The following is a 26,360-nucleotide window of genomic DNA, read 5'->3' as shown; positions in this document are numbered from 1 at the left end:
TCTAGAGTATCTCGCTCAGTAATTTTTATATTCCCTAATAGGCATATGGACTGGGGTTGTGTTCATAAGAAAGGATTGCTAAGAAAGGTTGCAAATATGCATCAGGATCTTAGCCCTTCTACTATGGCACAGAGTGCAGTGAGTTAATGACCAGCACCATGGCGGCAGCTCAGGAACTGGTCCCACACCATTGATTGTGCAGTAGGTTATTTTCTGGAAGTCCCATACAGATGAAAGGAGTGGCAGTGTGCATGCCTGATCTGCTGCTCCATTCATTTCTGGTGGCCCAGTGGTGAACAGGGACCCTGTTCTTGTGATCGATTCAGTGGTTCCGTTCTACACCATTCCGCATCTCCGGATTTGCGGACCCATTAAGGGGAATGGGGTGATGCGGAATGCCCACGAAATGGCGCCCGTGTCCGCAATACGGCAATTTGAAATTTTTATGCCCAGCCCAATTTTTTCTATGTAATTACTGTATGATATATATGCCATACGTAAAAACGGAACAGAAAAATGGAACAGAAACGGAAACACAACAGAAACAAAAAACGTGAAAAACGGACCGCAGGGCCTCTTTCACACAACAGGTTTTTTTCCAGTTTATGGGCCGTTTTTTGCGTTTCGTATCCGGTCTGTATGCATTCCGTTTCCGTATTTCTGTTCCGTTGAAAGATAGAACATGTCCTATTATTTTATTGCCAGCAAATCACGTTCTGTGGCTCCATTCAAGTCAATGGGTCCGCAAAAAAAACGGAACACATACGGAAATGCATCCGTATGTCTTTCGTATCCGTTCCGTTTTTGTGGAACCATCTATTGAAATTTTTATGCCCAGCCCAATTTTTTCTATGTAATTACTGTATGCTGTATATGCCATACGGAAAAACGGAACGGAAAAATGGAACAGAAACGGAAACGCAACAGAAACAAAAATTTGAAAAACGGACCGCAGGGCCTCTTTTACACAACCGTTTTTTTTCCTGTTTACCGGACGTTTTTTGCGTTCCGTATATATGGACTGCATACAGAAGCATTCATTTCAATGGGTCCACAAAAAAAGAATGTACTTCGTATGCATTCTGTTTCCGTATTTCCGCTTCGTTCAAAGATAGAACATGTCCTATTATTGTCCGCATAACGGACAAGGATAGTACTGTTCTATTAGGGGCCAGATGTTCCGTTCCGCAGAAAACGGAATGCACATGGAAATCATCCGTTTTTATTTGCAGATCCGTTTTTTTGCGGACCGCAAAACACTGAAAAAGCCATTTGGTCGTGTGCAATAGGCCTAATGGCCCGTTCACACGAACATTTTTTGCGTTCCGTGTACGGAACCATTCATTTCAATGGTTCCACAAAAAACTGAATATATTCTGCATGCATTCCGTTTCTGTATTTCCGTTTTTCCGTTCCGTTCAAAGATAGAACATGTCCTATTATTGCCCGCAAATCACGTTCCGTGGCTCCATTCAAGTCAATCGGTCCGCAAAAAAACGAACACATACGAAATGTACTCCGTATGTCTTCCATATCCGTTCCGTTTTTGCGGAACCATCTATTGAAAATGTTATTCCCAGCCCAATTTTTTCTATGTAATTACTGTATACTGTATATGTCGAACGGAAAAATGGAACGGAACTGGAAACACTACTGAAGCAAAAAACTGAAAAACAGTTCCGTTAAAAACGGTCCGCAAAACACTGAAAAAGCCATACGGTCGTGTGAACGAGCCCTAAAAGAGTCTCTTGCAAACGGCCTATTGTAATGAATAGAGATGAGCGAATGAAAGTTGACGAAGTGGAATTCGATCCGAATTTCAGAAAAAATGTGATTCGCACCGAATCCGAATTTCCTCACGCTTCATGGTAACGAATAGCATTTTTTCCTAAAATGGCTGCTGCACATGTTAGGACATGGAGCAAAGAACTCTGGGAACGAGGGATCACCCACAATGCCATGCATGCAGCCAATCAGTAGCCAGCCCCTATAAATAGCCTCAGCCATCTTGGATTCTGCCATTTTTGCTTCATGCTTAGTGCAGGGAGAGACGTCAGCAGGCTCTAGGGACAGTGCTAGAAAAGACTTAATTGTGCTGAAAAAGCAATTTACAAGTTCAGGGAAAGATTAAACAAGGTGTAGGGAAAGGATAGGGAGGCATTATCTACACTATAAAAGGAGAACAGGGTGCAATATGGGAGTGCACAGCCTGGGTAATAGAAGCGATTCTATTACACCTTGCTGCACTAACTGGGGATCCAAATTTCAGTTATACTACAACTGTAAAGTTACATTTTACTACAGCCATTTACGGGGTGTATTAATAGGATAGATACGTACGTCCTATTAGCCGTCCTGCATTGATTTTAGATTGTTTAACTTTTAATTTGTTTTTTTTTTTGGGGGGGGGGGGGCGTATTAATAGGAAAAAAAATTAAAAAATATATGCCATTCGGAGGTGAAGTTACATTGTACTACAGCCATTTACGTGGTGTATTAAAATGAAATATACGTACGTCCCATTAGCCGTTCTGCGGTGAATTGTGATTGTTATATTTCTTTGTTTGGGGTATAGTAATAGGAAAAAGAATACGTCTTAATTGCTGTCCTGCGATAAATTGTGATTTTTTTTTTGGGGGGGGGGGGGGGGGAGTTTATTAATCAGAAAAAAAAAAAATATCTTAATTGCCGTTCAGCGGTGAAGTAACATTGTACTACAGCCTTTTACGTGGTGTATAAAAAGGAAATATACGTACAGTACAGGCCAAAAGTTTGGACACACCTTCTCATTCAAAGAGTTTTCTTTATTTTCATGACTATGAAAATTGTAGATTCACACTGAAGGCATCAAAACTATGAATTAACACATGTGGAATTATATACATAACAAAAAGTGTGAAACAACTGAAAATGTCATATTCTAGGTTCTTTAAAGTAGCCACCTTTTTCTTTGATTACTGCTTTGCACACTCTTGATGAGCTTCAAGAGGTAGTCACCTGAAATGGTTTTCACTTCACAGGTGTGCCCTGTCAGGTTTAATAAGTGGGATTTCTTGCCTTATAAATGGGGTTGGGACCATCAGTTGCGTTGTGGAGAAGTCAGGTGGATACACAGCTGATAGTCCTACTGAATAGAGTGTTAGCTGCTTTTTTCTTGCCATAAAACAAATTCTAAGTAAAGAAAAACGAGTGGCCATCATTACTTTAAGAAATTAAGGTCAGTCAGTCCAAAAAATTGGGAAAACTTTGAAAGTGTCCCCAAATGCAGTCACAAAAACCATCAAGCGCTACAAAGAAACTGGCTCACATGTGGACCGCCCCAGGAAAGGAAGACCAAGAGTCATCTCTGCTGCGGAGGATAAGTTCATCCGAGTCACCAGCCTTAGAAGTCGCAGGTTAACAGCAGCTCAGATTAGAGACCAGGTCAATGCCACACAGAGTTCTAGCAGCAGACTCATCTCTAGAACAACTGTTAAGAGGAGACTGTGTGAATCAGGCCTTCATGGTAGAATATCTGCTAGGAAACCACTGCTAAGGACAGGCAACAGGCAGAAGAGACTTGTTTGTGCTAAAGAACACAAGGAACGGACATTAGACCAGTGGAAATCTGTGCTTTAGTCTGATGAGTCCAAATTTGAGATCTTTGGTTCCAACCACCGTGTCTTTGTGCGACGCAGAAAAGGTGAACGGATGGACTCTACATGCCTGGTTCCCACCGTGAAGCATGGAGGAGGAGGTGTGATGTTGTGGGGGTGCTTTGCTGGTGACACTGTTGGGGATTTATTCAAAATTTAAGGCATACTGAACCAGCATGGCTACCACAGCATCTTACAGCGACATGCTATTCCATCCGGTTTGCGTTTAGTTGGACCATCATTTATTTTTCAACAGGACAATGACCCCAAACACACCTTCAGGCTGTGTAAGGGCTATTTGAACATGAAGGAGAGTGATGGGGTGCTGTGCCAGATGACCTGGCCTCCACAGTCACCGGACCTGAACCCAATCGAGATGGTTTGGGGTGAGCTGGACCGCAGAGTGAAGGCAAAAGGGCCAACAAGTGCTAAGCATCTCTGGGAACTCCTTCAAGACTGTTGGAAGACCATTTCAGGTGACTACCTCTGTGCAAAGCAGTAATCAAAGCAAAAGGTGGCTACTTTGAAGAACCTAGAATATGACATATTTTTTCTGTTGTTTCACACTTTTTTGTTGTGTATATAATTCCACATGTGTTAATTCATAGTTTTGATGCCTTCAGTGTGAATCTACAATTTTCATAGTCATGAAAATAAAGAAAACTCTTTGAATGAGAAGGTGTGTCCAAACTTTTGGTTTGTACTGTACGTCCCACTAGCCGTTCTGCTGTGAATTGTGATTGCATTTTTATTTTTTGGGGGTGTAGTTATAGGAAAAAGAATACGTTTTAATTGACCTTCTGCAGTGAATTGTGATTATTTTTGTAAGAAAAAAAACAATGTATGTCTTAATTGCCGTTCAGCAGTGAAGTAACATTGTACTACAGACTTTTATTGGGGGTATTATTTTCATTTTAATTTAATTATTTTATTATAAGTATGTCAGACAGACAGGTGACAGGCCCTTCAAAGGGAACGGGCAATAGCCAAAATGTTTCTGTCGCAGTCAGCAGAAGAAGGGGGGTGGCAGCAGGAGTCGCAGCGAGAGGCCTGAGCTCCCGGTGTCATCTAGCGGTCGTGTCTGGACCAGCAACCCAGCGGTGCTTGAATGGTTGATTTGGTATTTGACTTCATCGCAAGTGACATCAGACACCCCCATCTAAGAATCGGTGGGTTCCTCTGACACGACGCTTAGTTGGCATCGCTCGGGAGCAGGCCCTGTGCCCCCACCTGTCCTGAACCTGTCATTTTCAGTTCCCTCAACGCAAGAAGTATTATATCCGTAGGCTCGTCTCCGCTTTTCAGCGAGGGCGCGCTACTAGAGGACAGTCAGCAGCTACTGCCCAGCCAAGATCTGGAGGAGACATCTGCCGATTCCTTCGGTAGGCGGGCAAGTAGTGATGATGAGAGTCGCGTGGGTATAGGTGTTGCGAGTGGTCAAGGTCCTGGCCCTGAGACCGTTGAGGGGGACATCAGTGACGTGGTGGATTCTGCAACTTTCAGAGAACTCATGGCTTGTGCCGAGCTGAGGTGGAGAGTCCCAAGCCATCATTTCTTTGCAAAAAAGGCAGTATCAGCCCTGCACACATATGTAGAACAGAAGGTGGGCCAGCCTTGAGTCTGTTGTTGTCTGCCAAGGTGCACGGCAGCGCTGACATGTGGAGCTGTAACTACGATCAAGGACAATATATGTCCTTTACGGCCCACTGGATAAATGTGGTTCCTGCCCAGCCACACCAGCAACTTGGCCAGGTGACGCTGCTTCTACCTCCACGTTCTCACGCCGTTGGTCCTGCGACAATGTCTGCTTCTGCCTCCTCATCCTCCACTGTGTCCTCAGCCTTAACTGCAGGAACAATTCACAGTGCTCCTCCAGCATACCACATGTGCAGGGCACAGCGGTGTCACGCTGTTCTGCACCTAGTTTGCCTAGGTGGACGGAGTCACACGGGGGGGGAACTTCATCAAGAAATCGAATCCTGGCTTTTTCCTCAACAACTCAAAATCGGAACTATGGTGACCGACAACAGGAAGAACATGGTGTCGGCTCTGCGGCAAAAAGGGCTGAGCCAGCAGCAGGTAGACATAGAGCAGAACCTTAACCAGCAGGTTGTGGCATACTTGGAGTGCACCCTGCCACCCCATATTGAACATCCCCTGGACTACTAGGCAGCCAAACTTGATTTGTGGCCGCAACTGGTCGAGTTTACCCTGGAGAAGCTTTCCTGCCCGGCCAGCAGTGTGGCATCAGAGCGGGTGTTTAGTGCAGCAGTGGCCATAGTTGCCCCAAGGAGAACTCGCCTGCCCACTCAAAATGTGGAGAAACTAACCTTTGTGAAGATGAATCATGCATTGGATCAGCCAGGATTTTCAAACACCAGTGCCTGATGCATCAGACTAGATCATCCACGGTGCCACACCTACACTTTGACAAAAGAGACCTGTTTCTTCTGGCTACCTGCTTCAGCTACTATTCTGATGCTGCCACCCGCCTGATACCACACCTTCTGCCAAGTGCTACTACAGCCACCCACCATCTTCAGCTGGTTCTGGTATTGCCCCCCACCTCCCCACTATGTCACTGGGCCACTCTGTGGTCTCCTTATTCTGCTTCCACCTCACCACTATATCACTGGGCCACTCTGTGGTCTCCTCATGCTGCTTCCACCTTAACACTGTCACTGGGCCAATCTGTGGTCTCCTCATGCTGCTACCAGCTCACCACTATGTCACTGGGCCACTATGTGGTCTCCTCAAGCTGCTGCCACCTTACCACTCTGTGGTCTCCTCATGCTGCTGCCAGCTCACCACTATGTCACTGGGCCACTCTGTGGTCTCCTCATGCTGCTGCCACCTTAACACTATGTCACTGGGCCACTCTGTGGTCTCCTCATGCTGCTGCCAGCTCACCACTATGTCACTGGGCCACTCTGTGGTCTCCTCATGCTGCTGCCACCTTAACACTATGTCACTGGGCCAATCTGTGGTCTCCTCATGCTGCTGCCAGCTCACCTCTATGTCACTGGGCCACTATGTGGTCTCCTCATGCTGCTGCCACCTCACCACTCTGTGGTCTCCTCATGCTGCTGCCAGCCCACCACTATGTCACTGGGCCACTCTGTAGTCTCCTCATGCTGCTTTCACCTCACCACTATGTCACTGGGCCACTCTGTAGTCTCCTCATGCTGCTGCTACATCACTATTCTGTGGTCTGCTCATACTGCAGCCACTTCATCACTCTGTGGCCACCTCACCACTATATCACTGGGCCACTCTGTGGTCTCCTCATGCTGCTTCCACCTTAACACTATGTCACTGGGCCAATCTGTGGTCTCATCAGGCTGCTGCCAGCTCACCACTATGTCACTGGGCCACTATGTGGTCTCCTCAAGCTGCTGCCACCTCACCACTCTGTGGTCTCCTCATGCTACTGCCAGCTCACCACTATGTCACTGGCCCACTCTGTGGTCTCCTCATGCTGCTGCCACCTCTCCACTATGTCACTGGGCCACTCTGTGGTCTCCTCATGCTGCTGCCACCTTAACACTATGTCACTGGGCCAATCTGTGGTCGCCTCATGCTGCTGCCAGCTCACCACTATGTCACTGGGCCACTATGTGGTCTCCTCATGCTGCTGCCACCTCACCACTCTGTGGTCTCCTCATGCTGCTGCCAGCCCACCACTATGTCACTGGGCCACTCTGTGGTCTCCTCATGCTGCTTTCACCTCACCACTATGTCACTGGGCCACTCTGTAGTCTCCTCATGCTGCTGCTACATCACTATTCTGTGGTCTCCTCATACTGCAGCCACTTCATCACTCTGTGGCCACCTCACCACTATATCACTGGGCCACTCTGTGGTCTCCTCATGCTGCTTCCACCTTAACACTATGTCACTGGGCCAATCTGTGGTCTCATCATGCTGCTGCCAGCTCACCACTATGTCACTGGGCCACTATGTGGTCTCCTCAAGCTGCTGCCACCTCACCACTCTGTGGTCTCCTCATGCTACTGCCAGCTCACCACTATGTCACTGGGCCACTCTGTGGTCTCCTCATGCTGCTGCCACCTCTCCACTATGTCACTGGGCCACTCTGTGGTCTCCTCATGCTGCTGCCACCTTAACACTATGTCACTGGGCCAATCTGTGGTTGCCTCATGCTGCTGCCAGCTCACCTCTTTGTCACTGGGCCACTATGTGATCTCCTCATGCTGCTGCCACCTCACCACTCTGTGGTCTCCACATGCTGCTATCACCTCACCACTATGTCACTGGACCCCTCTGTGGTCTCCTCATGCTGCGGCCGCCTCACCACTATGTCACTGGGCCACTCTGTGGTCTCCTCTTGCTGCTGCCACCTCACCACTCCAAGACTGGGCCACTATTTGCCTTTTTGGCCTGGTTGACATCATCATTTATGTGACCCTTCTACTGATCTGTCAGAAGGAAGTAAAAATTAGACGCACAACAGATCCTGTCTATGTAGCAGCTGTAAGGTCTATATGACATGGTCCCAATTTTGCATCAGAATTGGCTCATGATTTGGTAGCCAAAAGCAGGAGTGGGTACAAAAACACAGAAGACATGCAAAGATTCCATTTACAGACAGGATCCGTTTTTTGGGGATCAGAGGAAGGTCAAAATAATCCGTGACGTCAACACAAACTTACTGCTGACACCCTCTCCACTCTGTCCGGGGGATCTACTTGTATAAGCATTTAATAGAACAGGTTCTGTAGACATCTATGTGGAATCAGCTGATGACTGTGTAAAAGGAGTGCACTCTTTCACGCTATAGTAGGATCTTGGGCCTCTGCATGGTTCTTTATACCTGGCGCTAACATTGACCTATAAGGCTGAGTTCACACTTTATTTGGTCAGTTTTAGCCCCGTAATTGACCAAATGAGTAAAGTGTGAAGTGAATCTAAGAGCGACGCCTGTCATCTGCGTGTCATACGGACTCACAGTATTGTTTCACTACTACAGCAGACTCCCTATGCGTGTTACTGCAAGGTGCAGTGTTCTACACCACTTTACAGGCTCCATGCAGCCAGGAAATAGCTGTTTTCTAACATGATTCGCCACAAATAAATTCAAATCGAATCTTTTCGGAAAATTCGACGAACTGACCAAATCGAATTTTTGAGAAATTCGCTTATCTCTAGTAATAAATAGAACCCATACACAAGACTCTATGGGTGAGGTACCACTCCAAAATGCTAATTCTGTCTCTCCATCCTCATTTAAGCTGGAAATGGTAAGTAAAGTAACACTTTACTGATTTTACTGCAAGATGCACACGTTAATGTCTGTAAACAACAATATTGGGACAGATACATTTATTAAGACTGGTAGTAAAACACTAGTTTTAGTGTAATGAATGAGCCCTCCCCCAGAGCGTTTAGCTTGGGGGAAACATGGGGGCACATACACATAAAGGGTTAATGTTAGTTAGTGTATTTTGCGCCTTTTTCTCTCCCCCCCCCCCTTTTTTTATTTCTTCAGGTGAATTTACCTCAAGCTAAGCTTACCTGGTGAACCGGTTCTGGCTGGTTTGAAGCGGTCCTTGGCAAGTTTGACAGGACCCTCCTGATTGGCTACGGCGGTTGCTGGGGGAGAAATCCGTCGATTTGAGTTGACAGGGAGGAAAACGGTGGGAAGCTGGCACCTTTATATTGCGGCATTCCGCTGTATTGAGGTGCTAGTTTAAGAAGACTGTGACCTGCGCCCGCCCTCCCTCCCTTGAGATTAATGTTCTCTGTGTATTGTCGCGTGCTTTATTAGTGGGATTTATCGCTCAGCTACAGCTGAGTGGATTGTGTTTTTTAATGGTTATTGGACGGAGTTTTAATGGTTAAATTAATTATTTATTTATTTATTTATGCTAATGTATTGAGTAATAATTTTGATGGTAATTTATTGGTAACTCATAATAAAGCATTGCGGCCTTTTCATCAAACTTTTGAGTTTGTGTTTTTGTTATATCTAAGTATTGTTAATTATAACGGGGATTATTGTGTGTAGTGTACCTCCATGTCTATGGCCAAATACACGGGGCACAGACCTTCTAATCAATTTGGTGCAGCTCCCAGCACTACGTGTGTTAGAAATTCAAATTTGCTCCAGCTGGGAGCTGTCCTAGATATGTACCTTAATTTATGCCGCCTCTGGCTAAGCACCGTGCTGTTTTGAAAAGTGTTAGGCCTCTTTCACATGACCGTATGTCTTTTTCAGTGTTTTGCAAGCCGTTTTTAACGGATCCGTTGTTCCGTTTTTTGGTTCCGTTGCATTTCCGTTTCTGTTCCGTTTTTCCGTATGCCATGTACAGTATACAGTAATTAGATAGAAAAAATTGGGCTGGGCATAACATTTTCAATAGATGGTTCCGCAAAAACGGAACGGATACGGAAGACATACGGATGCATTTCAGTATGTGTTCCAATTTTTTTTGCGGACCCATTGACTTGAATGGAGCGACAGAACGTGATTTGCGAACAATAATAGGACGAGACTCAAAATGTAGCGGAACGGAAATGCGGACATACGGAAACGGAATGCTCACGGAGTACATTCCGCTTTTTTTGCGGACCCATAGAAATGAATGGTTCCGTATACGGACAGTATACGGAACGCAAAAAACTTTGTGTGAGCGAGCCCTTAAGAGAAGTGAAAAAGTCACAAATTATGCCAAAAATATCACGTGTGCCATAATTTGTAATTTTGTGATGCCACTATTGTGGTGTATAACGTTTAATGAATATTTTTTTAAGATTCCATGCATTCCACAATTAACACTTTCTCTCCCTGCCCTACTTAGAAGCAGTAAACATAAAGTACAGTGCTTATAGAGGCACAGCTTATAAAAGCAGCAGCTATGTATATGCAAATATTTCTGGAGGTTAGTAGCCCAGGCCATTTGTGAGATAAACTGGGAATTTGGGGTTCAAGAGATTGATGAATAGCAGTCATTGCTACCCAGTGGAATTGGCACCTTACAGGTGACAGTACCTTACATTCAGCTATGTAGTTGTGATGTACTTTAGGTTTAGTGTCTCTTTAAAGAGCACCCTTATAAAACTCCCTTACATTATAAATTCCTACCAGGATAAGGACTTTCTCCTCTAAGCACCACTACAGTTAAGATGGCAAAGCTGAAAAACAAAAACATTTTAAAATGAATATTTCCATGGAATGTAGTATCAGAATATTTCGTATTATGTAAAAGGGTTAACAGTGTAAAAAAAAATACATTATAAAAGACATGGCAATATATAAAAATAATGAAAATATAGTTCTATTCTCCATTCCAAACCCCCTACGTTCCACACCACTGATCCAATCCTCCCCATAGGCTTTGTTTTCATGGCTGCAGCAGTGGCTGCCCGTATATCGCTCAACGGCTTCAGCCTATCACTGGCCTCAGCTGTTTCATGCAGTATCCCGCTGGGTATGGTAATTAGCTGTATTGCGCACATTGCGGTATGTAGGGCTTCATCGCTGCAGACAAAAACATGATGTTATAACTGCAGTGATAGGGACAATCTGAATGGTGATGCTGGAGTGGAGGGGGTTCAGAATGGGGAGTATAACTTATTTGACTTTAATACTTTCTAATGTATTTTACAACTATTTTTAAAGTTAGACTCTTTTTATGCAGGTTTTTATTCTAAAAATATTTTTAAAAAGAGTAGACAGGCTGACGCTTGATGCTTTCTGTAGCTCATATGTAATTTTTGCTGTTTGACTGGGACAGAACAAGTAGAGTCATTTCATTTTCATTAGAGGATGGGAACTTTAATGGCAGCTATACTGAACTGTCCGATGTCTAGAAAAGTTAGGCTATAACACCATACTACACACACAGGTAAGGCTCTGCCTGCATCTCTCCTGCCACTCTCTAGTCTCTTAGGGAGAAAGCTTTTTGAAGACAGTAATAGCCAACATTTTTGGGGTGCATGATGGTACATTTTTGTCCACACCTTTTTCCATGAAGCCATGCTCCTTGCCAGACAAGTCACTAAAAGCATCTAAAACAAAACATTTTGTGCAAAGCATGTAGGCCAGGTTTTTTTGGTGCAATATGTACCAGAAATCGGGCAAATTTTGAATAGTAAATCTACCAAATTATTTCTCATTAATAGACTTCTAATTTAATTAAACTAAACTGGCTTACCAGGGAGTTAGCTTTTTAAACTGACTCCATGGTTCTTGAGCAAATGTTTGGCTGAATTAAGCAAGTAGATCAGGGATGCTGAACCTGTGGCCCTCCAGCTGTTGTAAAACTACAATTCCCACCATGCCCTCCTGTAGTTTGATAGTTGTAGGCTGTCCAGGCATGCTGGGAGTTGTAGTCTTGCGACAGCTAGAGGGCCGCAGGTTGAGCATCCCTGAAGTAGATGATCCTGCTGTAGAGAACTCCATTGAGACCACATATCGAATACCTGTTCAGTGCTGGAGACCTTGCCTACAAAAAGACGTTGGTATGACAATAGAATGGGGCCAATTATTCCCATCACAGACATAGAAACATTGGGTTCACATTGCTAGAATATGTACTCAATGGTTGATAGGTGCGGGTCCCATCTCTGGGACCTGCACCTAAATTTAGAACAGAGCCAGCAAAGTACCAGAGGATGCACCGAACATGCGTGGCCGCCCTCTATTCATTCCTATGAGAGCTCTGAAAATAGACGAGCGTTGGCTCTGCTATTTCCATCAGCCCCATAGAATGGAGCGGTGGCCGTGCTTGTGCAGTGCACCTCCAATTTATTTTAATGTGACTTCTGAAAATAGCATACCGCTTGGATATTATCATCACTCCTATAGGAATAAATGAAGGCTGGCCACGCATGTGTGGTGCGCCCTCTGGGACTTTGCAGGCTCCATTCTAAGTATAGGTGCGGTTCCCACCTCTAGTGATATGCCCCCAATGTCTGAGATGGAAATAACCCTTTTAAAGGGTTTTCTGAAATCTAAATACTGATGACCTATCCTCTGGATAGGAAGTCAGTATCTGATCGGTAGCAGTCCGACAGCTGGGACCCTACCGATCAGCTGTTTGAGAAGACACCTTTTCTCCTGTGAGCGCCACAGCCTCACTGAGCACAGCGGCTGTGCTTGATATCACATCTGCTGTGCTTGATATCACAGCTCAGCCCCATTCACTACTATGGGGCTGAGCTGCACCTAGACCATGTGACCGATAAACGCTTTGTCACTCGGCCTAGGGAAAGCTGTGAGAAGTCTTGGGGTGTTGGACCCCCACCAATCAAATCTTGATGACCTATCCGAAGGATAGGTCATTAGTATTTAAGTCTCATCAAAAATCAATATAAAAGAAAAGTAAAAGAACTTAATCTGTATAGCTCAAAACCTATAAATATATTAAAGGTATAAATAAGGTTCAGGAGGGAAATGTTTTTAAGCAATAAGCAATTGAACACAAAAACAAAGGGGCACAATCTGAAATGAGATTGGGAAAAATCAGAAGCAAAATTATTATTTTGCAGAAAGAGTAGTAGATGCTTGTAGTTGGAAAATGTACAGTAGGTGAATGACTGGGATAAACATATCCTAATAAATAACAGACTACCCATGATGGCTAACCTCCAGCACTCCAGCTGTGGTAAAACTACGACTCCCAGCATGCTCCATTCATTTCTATGGAGTTATGAGAACAGCCAAGCAAGTGTGCATCTTGGCAGTTGTAGTTTTACCATAGCTGGAGTGCCAGAGGTTAGCCATCACAGGACTAGATGGACCATATGGTCTTTTTGTGCCATCAGTCCTTAACGTTTCTATGAGTTTGGACGATTGTACCATGCACATAATCTGTATGAAATTTTCCAACCAGGCCAATCATATTTTTGATAGACAGAAGTCCACCATTGGCCATCACGGATGATTGTTTGTGCTAGTTTTTTAAACAATCTTGTGTAATATTTTGTGTTCAGATTTGTGAAGATCCAAATCTTCACAAAGATTTCCAGCACTAACTATAAACATTTATTGGAACATGATAAAAACAACTTTCACAGCTATAGTGCGATGATACAAACCAACCGTTTTTGGATAACCTCAATATACTAACTCATGGTCTCAACATTGCTCAAGTAAAACAGAATTTAAAACAGGCCAGGGAAGCAAAGCCTCCACTGATGATGCTATTGTGCTTTGAATAAAAGTCTCTTCATATCATCAGGAAATTGAATGCCGATCCTTCTTCACTGTGTGCTAGGTGTTACACATCATCACAATAAAACATTAACCTCATATATGGAGGACATTCACAGTTCAACAGTATCTGATCGGTGGGGTTCTGTATCTGTTTTGGGCTTCTTGCTGCTCACCAAGCATAGCACTGTACATTGTATAGCAGATCTTTGTATCACGCTCAGCCCCATTCAATTGCATGGGGCTGAGCTGCTCCTAGGTCATGTGATCGATGAACGTGACATCACTGGCCTAAGAAAAGCAGAGAGAAGCTCAAATAGCTGACTGGTGGGTGGAGGACCCCCACCGATCAAATACTGAGGACTTATCTAGAGGATAGGTCATCAGTAAAAAAAAAAGTATTGGAAAACCTCTTTAAAGGATATGGACACCTTTGTAAAAAAAAAAAATCATGGTTCTGACTGTAGACCGCTGCACTAATGTTATCAGAAGAAATATCTATTGTGTCTACAAATAATGCACTTTCTACAGAATGGAAAGTGAGAAATAGATCTGCTGATTACAGGTTGTAGCATATTGTAAGACTCACCATGTTGTGGATTGGAATGAAATCTTACTACCAAGTTACTTGCAAGTTCCAGCACCTATATGCAAGTGGTTGCTAGCTGAGCTATGTAACAGGATGTGGGGGCGGCGCAGCAGAACTTGTGCTGGTGCATGTGAAATCCACAGAAACACTCACAGAGCCTCACAGGAGATGACCGCAGTGAGCAAAAATCATATCAGAGCATTTCTGAGTGCATGTGAAGCAAAGCTGATACCAGTAAACAAACAAGTGCAATTTTATTATGTGCTGCATTACGATAAGATATGGGGTTATTGTTTTTTAGTGCACAAAGGTGTCCATAGCCTTTAAACATTGTCTAATAAAAATAAGTAATATCTGTACAATGGTTAAGACCTTTAAGTGTACGTGTTTCCAGCTGCAAAATCCATAATGGTTCTCTTGCTTGTAGTTTATTCTGCCATTTCCTCTTTGTTTTGTTCTAGATACCTTTTCATAACCATATACAGTCGTGGCCAAAAGTTTTGAGAATGACACAAATATTAGTTTTCACAAAGTTTGCTGCTAAACTGCTTTTAGATCTTTGTTTCAGTTGTTTCTGTGATGTAGTGAAATATAATTACACACACTTCATATGTTTTAAAGGCTTTTATCGACAATTACATGACATTTGTGTTGGCCCTTCTTTTTCAGGACCTCTGCAATTCGACTGGGCATGCTGTCAATCAACTTCTGGGCCAATTCCTGACTGATAGCAACCCATTCTTTCATAATCACTTCTTGGAGTTTGTCAGAATTACAGGGAGTGCAGAATTATTAGGCAAGTTGTATTTTTGAGGATTAATTTTATTATTGAACAACAACCATGTTCTCAATGAACCCAAAAAAACTCATTAATATCAAAGCTGAATATTTTTGGAAGTAGTTTTTAGTTTGTTTTTAGTTTTAGCTATTTTAGGGGGATATCTGTGTGTGCAGGTGACTATTACTGTACATAATTATTAGGCAACTTAACAAAAAACTAATATATACCCATTTCAATTATTTATTTTTACCAGTGAAACCAATATAACATCTCAACATTCACAAATATACATTTCTGACATTCAAAAACAAAACAAAAACAAATCAGTGACCAATATAGCCACCTTTCTTTGCAAGGACACTCAAAAGCCTGCCATCCATGGATTCTGTCAGTGTTTTGATCTGTTCACCATCAACATTGCGTGCAGCAGCAATCACAGCCTCCCAGACACTGTTCAGAGAGGTGTACTGTTTTCCCTCCTTGTAAATCTCACATTTGATGATGGACCACAGGTTCTCAATGGGGTTCAGATCAGGTGAACAAGGAGGCCATGTCATTAGATTTTCTTCTTTTATACCCTTTCTTGCCAGCCACGTTGTGGAGTACTTGGACGCGTGTGATGGAGCATTGTCCTGCATGAAAATCATGTTTTTCTTACCTTGCAGACTTCTTCCTGTACCACTGCTTGAAGAAGGTGTCTTCCAGAAACTGGCAGTAGGACTGGGAGTTGAGCTTGACTCCATCCTCAACCCGAAAAGGCCCCACAAGCTCATCTTTGATGATACCAGCCCAAACCAGTACTCCACCTCCACCTTGCTGGCGTCTGAGTCGGACTGGAGCTCTCTGCCCTTTACCAATCCAGCCATCTGGCCCATCAAGACTCACTCTCATTTCATCAGTCCATAAAACCTTTGAAAAATCAGTCTTGAGATATTTCTTGGCCCAGTCTTGACGTTTCAGCTTGTGTGTCTTGTTCAGTGGTGGTCGTCTTTCAGCCTTTCTTACCTTGGCCATGTCTCTGAGTATTGCACACCTTGTGCTTTTGGGCACTCCAGTGATGTTGCAGCTCTGAAATATGGCCAAACTGGTGGCAAGTGGCATCTTGGCAGCTGCACGCTTGACTTTTCTCAGTTCATGGGCAGTTATTTTGCGCCTTGGTTTTTCCACACGCTTCTTGCGACCCTGTTGACTATTTTGAATGAAACGCTTGATTGTTCGATGATCACGCTTCAGAAGCTTTGCAATTTTAAGAGTGCTGCATCCCTCTGCAAGATATCTCACTATTTTTGACTTTTCTGAGCCTGTCAAGTCCTTCTCTTGACCCATTTTGCCAAAGGAAAGGTAGTTGCCTAATAATTATGCACACCTGATATAGGGTGTTGATGTCATTAGACCACACCCCTTCTCATTACAGAGATGCACATCACCTAATATGCTTAATTGGTAGTAGGCTTTTGAGCCTATACAGCTTGGAGTAAGACAACATGCATAAAGAGGATGATGTGGTCAAAATACTCATTTGCCTAATAATTCTGCACGTAGTGTAGTGGGTTTTTGTTTGTCCACCCGCCTCTTGAGGATTTACCACAAGTTCTCAATGGGATTAAGATATGGGGAGTTTCCAGGCCATGGACCCAAAATGTCAACGTTTTGGTCCCCGAGCCACTTAGTTATCACTTTTGCCTTATGGCACGGTGCTCCATCGTGCTGGAAAATGCATTGTTCTTCACCAAATGGTTGTTGGATTGTTGGAAGTAGTTGCTGTTGGAGGGTGTTTTGGTACCATTCTTTATTCATGGCTGTGTTTTTGGGCAAAATTGTGAGGGAGCCCACTCCCTTGGATGAGAAGCAACCCCACACATGAATGGTCTCAGGATTCTTTACTGTTGGCATGACACAGGACTGATGGTAGCGCTCACCTTTTCTTCTCCGGACAAGCCTTTTTCCTGATGCCCCAAACAATCGGAAAGAGGCTTCATCGGAGAATATGACTTTGCCCCAGTCCTCAGCAGTCCATTCACCATATTTTCTGCAGAAGATCAATCTGTCCCTGATGGTTTTTTTTGGAGAGAAGTGGCTTCTTTGCTGCCCTTCTTGACACCAGGCCATCTTCCAAAAGTCTTCGCCTCACTGTGCGTGCAGATGCGCTCACACCTGCCTGCTGCCATTCCTGAGCAAGCTCTGCACTGGTGGCACTCCGATCCCACAGCTGAATCCTCCTTAGGAGACGATTGTGGCGCTTGCTGGACTTTCTTGGACGCCCTGAAGCCTTCTTAACAAGAATTGAACCTCCTTCCTTGAAGTTCTTGATGATCCATATAAATTGTTGTATTGAGGTGCAATCTTAGTAGCCACAATATCCTTGCCTGTGAAGGCATTTTTAGGCAACGCAATGATGGCTGCACGCGTTTCTTTGCAGGTCACCATGGTTAACAATGGAAGAACAATGATTTCAAGCATCATCCTACTTTTAACAGGTCAAGTCTGCCATTTTAACCCAATCAGCCTGACATAATGATCTCCAGCCTTGTGCTCATTAACAAGACGATTACTGAAATGATCTCAGCAGGCCCTTTAATTGACAGCAATGAAATGCAGTGGAAAGGTTCTTTTGGGATTAAGTTAATTTTCATGGCAAAGAATGACTATGCAATTCATCTGATCACTCTTCATAACATTCTGGAGTATATGCAAATTGCTATTATAAAAACTTAAGCAGCAACTTTTCCAATTTTCTATATTTATGTAATTCTCTAAACTTTTGGCCACGACTGTACACGTAAGGGCTCATTCAGACAGCCGCATGCTGTCTGCAAAAAAATGGATTGTATTCAGTTTTTTTGCTGCCCCATAGACTTCAATAGGGCCATGTCCTGATTTTCACTGACAAGTAAAGGACATGGTTCATTTGTTTTGCTGAGCCATGCAATGGAAGAAAAGGCCCCATAGAAGTAAATAGAACAGCATCTAACCCGCAAAAAAAGGATCCACATTTAAGGACAGCATAAGGCCATCTGAATGAGCCTTAACTGTGAGATATTTCCATTATGTCCTCGTTTTGATGCAGCCAACATATTTCTGTTACTGTAACCAATATTAGTGATGTCTGCTAGATCCTCTGAAATTATCCTATGTAACGCCCTACCATGGCCAGAGCAGAGGCACAGAGCACCACTGACCTGGGAGGATAGCTTGGTTGTATATAGTGGCTGTGGTGAGCTGAAACATTGGTGCATATATACAGTTGCAAGAAAAAGTGTGAACCCTTTGGAATGATATGGATTTCAGCACAAATTGGTTATAAAATGTGATCTGATCTTCATCTAAGTCACAACAATAGACAATCACAGTCTGCTTAAAGTAATAACACACAAAGAAATAAATGTTACCATGTTTTTATTGAACACACCATGTAAAAATTCACAGTGCAGGTGGAAAAATTATGTGAACCCCTAGACTAATGACATCTCCAAGTGCAAATTGGAGTGAGGTGTCAGCCAACTGGAGTCCAATCAATGAGATGAGATTGGAGGTGTTGGTTACAGCTGCCCTGACCATTTGCTTTTCACAAGAAGCATTGCCTGATGTGAATGATGCCTCGCACAAAAGAATTACGATTAAGAATTGTTGACTTGCATAAAGCTGGAAAGGGTTATAAAAGTATCCCCAAAAGCCTTGCTGTTCATCAGTCCACGGTAAGACAAATTGTCTATAAATGGAGAAAGTTCAGCACTGCTGCTACTCTCCCTAGGAGTGGCTGTCCTGTAAAGATGACTGCAAGAGCACAGCACAGACTGCTCAATGAGGTGAAGAAGAATCCTAGAGTGTCAGCTAAAGACTTACAAATGTCTCTGGCATATGCTAACATCCCTGTTAGCGAATCTACGATACGTAAAAAACTAAACAAGAATGGATTTCATGGGAGGATACCACAGAGGAAGCCACTGCTGTCCACAAAAAAACATTGCTGCACGTTTACAGTTTGCACAAGAGCACCTGGATGTTCCACAGCAGTACTGGCAAAATATTCTGTGGACAGATGAAACCAAAGTTGAGTTGTTTGGAAGAAACACACAACACTATGTGTGGAGAAAAAGAGGCAATAGCACACCAACATCAAAACCTCATCCCAACTGTGAAGTATGGTGGTGGGGGCATCATGGTTTGGTGCTGCTTTGCTGCGTCAGGGCCTGGACGGATTGCTATCATCGAAGGAAAAATGAATTCCCAAGTTTATCAAGACATTTTGCAGGAGAACTTAAGGCCATCTGTTTACCAGCTGAAACTCAACAGAAGATGGGTGTTGCAATGACCCAAAGCATAGAAGTAAATTAACAACAGAATGGCTTAAACAGAAGAAAATACGCCTTCTGGAGTGGCCTAGTCAGAGTCCTGACCTCAACCCGATTGAGATACTGTGGCATGACCTCATGAAAGCGATTCACACCAGACATTCCAAGAATATTGCTGAACTGAAACAGTTCTGTAAAGAGGAATGGTCAAGAATTACTCCTGACCGTTGTGCACGTCTGATCTTCAACTACAGGAAACGTTTGGTTAAAGTTATTGCTGCCAAAGGAGGTTCAGCCAGTTATTAAATCCAAGGGTTCACATACTTTTTCCACCTGCACTGTGAATGTTTACATGGTGTGTTCAATAAAAACATGGTAACATTTAATTATTTGTGTGTTATTAGTTTAAGCAGACTGTGATTGTCTATTGTTGTGACTTAGATGAAGATCAGATCACATTTGATGACCAATTTGTGCAGAAATCCATATAATTCCAAAGGGTTCACATATTTTTTCTTCCAACTGTATGTTTGTTTTTGTTCAGATGCCAGCTTGCTTCATATGAACTTGCCTGAACTGCAGGATAAATTCATACAAACTATTTCCACACTACTGTTATGTTGTATTAGATGTTCAATCTATCTGTGCAGCTCCCATTTTTTATGCCAGGGCCTCAAGTAAAAAAGAGGAGCACATTTTTGCCCTTTTCCCTGGAATATCATTAAGTGATCCTTTAAATTAACTTTGTGTGTCTGAACCACAAATAAAAGATTGTGTACGGTGTAAAGCCGTCAGCTCCTACGACCAGTGTTGAAGAAAAGCAGGGACCCAACAAAGTCACTTCGTCAATCCGGTTTATTGACAATTCCAGCCAACTTACAGCGCAGTACAGCCGGGTCAGGTAGTCCCTCCATAAGACAAGAACAGAGTGATACAGGCTCGGGACTCACATAGAACCGTCCACAGGCCAGTGTTGCTTCACACGAGCGAGTTTTCCACGCGGGTGCAATGCATGACGTGAACGCATAGCATCCGCACTGAATCCTGACCCATTCATTTCAATGGGATGTGTACATGAGTGTTTTTTTTCACGCATCCTAAGGGAATTAAGTAATGTCATAGCCAGACCCTTATTTCTGATATTTGCAGATTCTATATTGACAGGGAATGTCCCACAGGATTGGCACATGGCAAATGTGGTGCCAATATTCAAAAAGGGTCCAAAAACAGAGCCTGGAAACTATAGGCCGGTATGTTTAACATCTGTTGTGGGTAAACAGTTTGAAGGTTTTCTGAGAGATGCTATATTAGAGCATCTCAACGGAAATAAGCAAATAACGCCATATCAGCATGGCTTTGTGAGGGATCAATCATGTCAGACTAATTTAATCAGTTTCTATGAGGTGGTAAGTTCTAGACTTGACAGCGGCGAATCAATGGATGTCGTATATCTGGACTTCTCTAAAGCATTTGACACTGTACCACATAAAAGGTTAGTATATAAAATGAGAATGCTCGGACTGGGAGAAAACATCTGTATGTGGGTAAGTAACTGGCTCAGTGATAGAAAACAGAGGGTGGTTATTAACGGTACACACTCAGATTGGGTCACTGTCACTAGTGGAGTACCTCAGGGGTCAGTATTGGGCCCTATTCTCTTCAATATATTTATTAATGATCTTGTAGAAGGCTTGCATAGTAAAGTATCAATTTTCGCAGATGACACTAAACTGTGTAAAGTAATTAACACTGAAGAGGACAGTATACTACTACAGAGGGATCTGGATAGATTGGAGGCTTGGGCAGATAAGTGGCAGATGGGGTTTAACACTGATAAATGTAAAGTTATGCACATGGGAAGGAATAATGCAAGTCACCCGTACTTATTAAATGGTAAAACACTCGGTAACACTGACATGGAAAAGGATCTAGGAATTTTAATAAACAGCAAACTAAGTTGCAAAAAACAGTGGCAGCTGCTGCCAAGGACAATAAGATAATGGGTTGCATCAAAAGGGGCATAGATGCCCGTGATGAGAACATAGTCCTGCCACTTTACAAATCATTAGTCAGACCACACATGGAGAACTGTGTACAGTTCTGGGCTCCAGTGAACAAAGCAGACATAGCAGAGCTGGAGAGGGTCCAGAGGAGGGCAACTAAAGTAATAACTGGAATGGATGGACTACAGGACCCAGAAAGATTATCAAAATTAGGGTTTTTCACTTTAGAAAAAAGACAACTGAGAGGAGATCTAATTACTGTACACAAACATAGAAGAGGATTCTTTACGGTAAGAGCAGTGAGACTATGGAACTCTCTGCCTGAGGAGGTGGTGATGGTGAGTTCACTAAAAGAGTTCAAGAGGAGCTTGGATGTATTTCTGGAGTGTAATAATATTACAGGCTATAGCTACTAGAGAGGGGTCGTTGATCCAGGGAGTTATTCTGATTGCCTTATTGGAGTCGGGAAGGAATTTTTTATTCCCCTAAAGTGAGGAAAATTGGCTTCTACCTCACAGTTTTTTTTTTTGCCTTCCTCTGGATCAACTTGCAGGATGACAGGCCGAACTGGATGGACAAATGTATTTTTTCGGCCTTATGTACTATGTTACTATGTTATCAGTTCTATATGCTGCGTGTTTTACTCAGCCCTGGCCCCATAGAAGTGAATGAGGCTTCAGGGAAAAATACATTGCATCCGCAAGCAAGTGCGGATGCAGTGCGTTTTTCACTGATGTTGTTTGTAAACCTTCAGTTTTAATCACGTGTGTGAAAAACACATCAAAACGCATTTCACCTGCGCGGAAAAAAAACTGAACAACTGAACGCAATCACAGACAAAACTGACTGAACTTGCTTGCAAAATGATGCGAGTTTTCAATGAACATTGGAGCCAATCCGACACGCTCGTGTGAAAGAGGCCGCTGACTTTTCAATCAGAACCATGGACATGGGCCACCTGCAAAACCCAGAGTGGATCGTGGGGAATAAGCACCCACCCAACTCTTTGCTTATTCCCAATAAATACCAGACCCGGATTAGCTGATACCAACTATACTAAGTACCAACAGTGTCCACTATCTATCCTAGTGGACGCACTAGCGACTGACTTTTACTCCACCAAGGCCGGGCACATTGATGACACGTCTCAGGTGAAATACAGCAAACCATGATATGCATCTCCTCTAATAGGTTTCCTGCACCATTCTAGGAGACACATATCTTCCCTCATATATGAGGCCTGTCACTGCCTCACAACGGCAAGATAAAAATGTAAAGATGGATTTTATGTCACCTCATATATAGGCAGGAAGGGAGCCTGCAGTGATTTTAGAACATGGACTAAAAGTTCATGACAGTCATGAGTTAGTTTACAGTCAGTTATCAGACAGAAATGAAGCCATCTTGAGAATATCTAGAATACCGATTGTCACATTTAAGGAGTGTAACTGTGGGGAGGAGGTCTTTTTATGGTGGTCAACTCCAGCATTGCAATTACCGATTCCCAATGTTATAGTAAGTAGCCCAAGTAAGGTCCTCCGGCTTGTGCTGTCATAATGTCTGTATATATTGGACCAATTTATTATGTTTTTTAACAGTCACAGTTAGTGCAAAAAAGTTAACACATCATTAACCCCTTCCCGACCTCAATCTGTATATATACGTGATCGCTGCACATACCCCGTGCAGCTACCACGTATATAAATGTTCTGGCAGCTCTTTAATCCAAGCGCTGCAAAGTGCTTGGATTAAAGCTTCTGCCCCTGCCCTGTATGCTGTCACGGACAGCATACAGTGCAGTAATGCCGGCAAGGGACCAATCAGAGTGGCCCCTTGCCGGCAATCAATCCGATTGGTTAGTCTGTACAGACTAACCAAGCGGATCGCGGCAGTGAAAAAATGCCGATTTCAGGCTCTGATCTGCGCTAGCCTGAAATCACAGTGTCCTCGTGCCCCCCCGATCCGTGCAGCCCCCCCATCTGTGCAGCCCCCCCATCTGTGCCCCATCTTGTATCCACAGTGCCCCCTCCTTGAGTCCGCCCCCTCCATTCCTCCTGCTGGCGTGACACCATCCACCCCCCCTTCCAGCGCTGCCCCCCGCTCGGTCTGCCCCCCTGCTGTGTTTGATGGCGGCGGCTCCATTCCTGAGCCGCCGCCATCATCAGAGTTTCAGCTCTATGCTGACACTCTGCTGTAAGTTCTGTAACCCCATAGATGTCGCGGCAGCGGCAACCATGAGGTTAATAGAGGGAGGGGGCTCCCTCTCTCCACCATCGGGGCTGCTGCGATGGCAGCCCCGATGGTTGCCATGGCAACCGGACGCTTTGCAAAAGCCTCCGCTGTTGCCACCTACAGGGCATCTGAATGTATTACACTTTGCAATGCAAGAGCATTGCAAAGTATAGTACAGCCCCACTGGATCTTCAAGATCCAAGAGGGACTTGATAAAAAAAAAAGTAAAAATAAATAAATAAAAATGTAAAATTAAAAAAATTAATTGCCTTTTCCTATAAAAAATGAAAAATAAAAAAACTACACATATTAGGTATCACCGCGTCCGTTACGACCGTCTCTATAAAGATATCACATGATAGACCCCGTCCGATAAACACCATAAAAAAATAAAATAAAAACTGTGTAAAAAAAAGCAATTTTTGTCACTTTACATCACAAAAAGTGCAACAGCAAGCGATCAAAAAGGCGTATGACCCCTAAAATAGTACCAATCAAACCGTCACCTCGTCCCGCAAAAAATGATACCCTATTTAAGATAATTGCCCAAAAAATAAAAAAGCTATGGCTCTCAGACTATAGAGACACTAAAACATCAATTTTTTGGTTTCAGAAATGCTATTATTGTGTAAAACTTAAATAAATAAGAAAAAGTATAGATATTAGGTATTGCCACGTCCGTAACGATCTTCTCTATAAAACTATCACATGACCTAACTCCTCAGATGAACACTGTAAAAATAAATAAATGAAAACTGTTCCAAAACAGCCAATTTTTGGGTCACCTTGCCCCATAAAGTGTAATAATGAATGATCAGAAAATCCTATGTACCCAAAAATAGTACCAATAAAAACCTCAACACTTTCTGCAAAAAACTAGCCCCTGCACAAGACGATCGGCAGAAAAATAAAAAACATATGGCGTTCAGAAAACCAATCCAGCACAATCTGCCTTCCAAAAACCGTATGGCATTCCTTTCCTTCTGCGCCCTGCCGTGTGCCCGTACAGCAGTTTACGACCACATGTGGGGTGTTTATGTAAACCGCGGAATCAGGGTAATAAATATTGAGTTTTGTTTCATTTATCTAATATATAAAGCTGAGTGTATGTATGTGGGGGCAGGATGCTGTGGAGGTCACTGTTAAAGGGGTGGGCGCTGTGGAAATCTCTGTTAAGGGGGCAGGGAACGGTGGAGGTCACAGTTATGGGGAAGGTCCGCTATGGAGGTCAATGTTAAAGGGTTTCTAGCACCTCATTTTGACCTAATTAGCTCTCAGACACTAGCGATCTGCTAGTGTCTGATCTACCTAACAATGCTATTTTCAGACCTCGGTCTACTCACACTGTATGCCGCCCCGCTCGTCCGTCAAGCCCGCCCATCTCCTCTAGAATGCCATCCTCCATCTCATTTATCGGCCGAATTCTCGCGCCTGCGCCGTGTGCGTCTGTATTCGGCGCAGTGACTGTCTGAAAGCTCCCTGCGCTGGCATCTCCACTGCGCCTGTGCCATCTGTTCCTCGGAGCACTCTGACGTAATCGGCGCAGGTGCAGTGGAGATGTCTGTGCAGGGGGCGGTCAGACATTCACTGCGCCTGCGACGCACACGGTTCAGGCATGAGAATTCGGCCGATAAATGAGATGGAGGATGGCATTCTAGAGGAGATGGGCGGGCTTGACGGACGAGCGGGGCGGCATACAGTGTGAGTAGACCGAGCCTCTAGGTGCTGAAAAGACGCCCCCATAGCACCTAGAGGCTCATTAGCATATCAATAAAAGTTAGTTTTTTTGTGAAACGGATCTACACAAAGGTCTGAAAATAGCATTGTTAGGTAGATCAGACACTAGCAGATCGCTAGTGTCTGAGAGCTAATTAGGTCAAAATGAGGTGGTAGAAACCCTTTAAGGGGTGGGGTGCTCTAGAGGTCCATGTTAAGAGGACGGGGTGTTGTGGAGGTCACATTTTAAGGAAACGGAGCTCTGTGGAAGTCACTGTTAAGGAGACGGGGTACTGTGGAGGTCACTAATAAAGGGGCGGCCGCTGTGGAGTTCACTGTTAAAGCGGAGGGCGCTGTGAATGTTACTGTTAAGGGGCAGGCTGCTGTGGAGGTCACTGTTAAAGGAGCTGTCACTGTGGAGGTCACTGTAAAGGGAGGAGGGTACTGTGGAGGCCACTATTAAAGGGGCAGCGGGGTACTGTGAGGTCACTGTTAAGGGAGTAGGTACGGTGGAGGTCACTGTTAAGGGAGCGGGGTACTGTTGCAGTCACTGTTAAAGCGGCAGTCGCTTTGGAGGTCTCTGTTAAGGGGACCGGGAATGGTGGAGATCACAGTTAAGGGGACTATAACCTATGTTCAGTGTTAAGGGGCGGGTGCTGTAGAGGTCACTGTTAAGCGGGCGCACCTCTTTGGAGGTCACTGTCAAGGGGGTGGGGTGCTGTGGAACTCACTGTTAAAGGGGCAGGCTGCTGTGAAGGTCAAAGTTAAGGGGGTGGACTGCTGTGGAGGTCCCATTTTAAGGAGACGGGGCACTGTGGGGGGTTCAGTTTTAAGGGGTGGGGGGCTGTGAAGGTCACTGTTAAGGGGGCAGGGTACTGTAGATGTCACTGTTACAGTGGATACTGTCGATATATATATTTTATTGACACACACAA

The 26,360-nt window shown here is 44.0% G+C and overlaps 1 protein-coding gene across 4 annotated transcripts in view; it reads right to left on the bottom strand.

The window, feature by feature from the left end:
- The window catches only part of RIPK3 (receptor interacting serine/threonine kinase 3), a 63,568-nt gene that overhangs the window by 23,941 nt on the left and 13,267 nt on the right, over nt 1–26,360 (bottom strand). For all 4 annotated transcript variants that reach the window (XM_044274848.1, XM_044274833.1, XM_044274856.1 and 1 more), the window contains one exon: nt 10,741–10,790. In XM_044274848.1, coding sequence (XP_044130783.1) covers nt 10,741–10,790 — 50 coding nt within the window. The remainder of the gene's footprint in view (nt 1–10,740; nt 10,791–26,360) is intronic.

Source organism: Bufo gargarizans, chromosome 1 (assembly GCF_014858855.1).
Source record: "Bufo gargarizans isolate SCDJY-AF-19 chromosome 1, ASM1485885v1, whole genome shotgun sequence".
In the NCBI taxonomy this organism is placed as follows: domain Eukaryota; kingdom Metazoa; phylum Chordata; class Amphibia; order Anura; family Bufonidae; genus Bufo; species Bufo gargarizans.
This window is presented reverse-complemented; position numbering and strand designations above follow the sequence as displayed.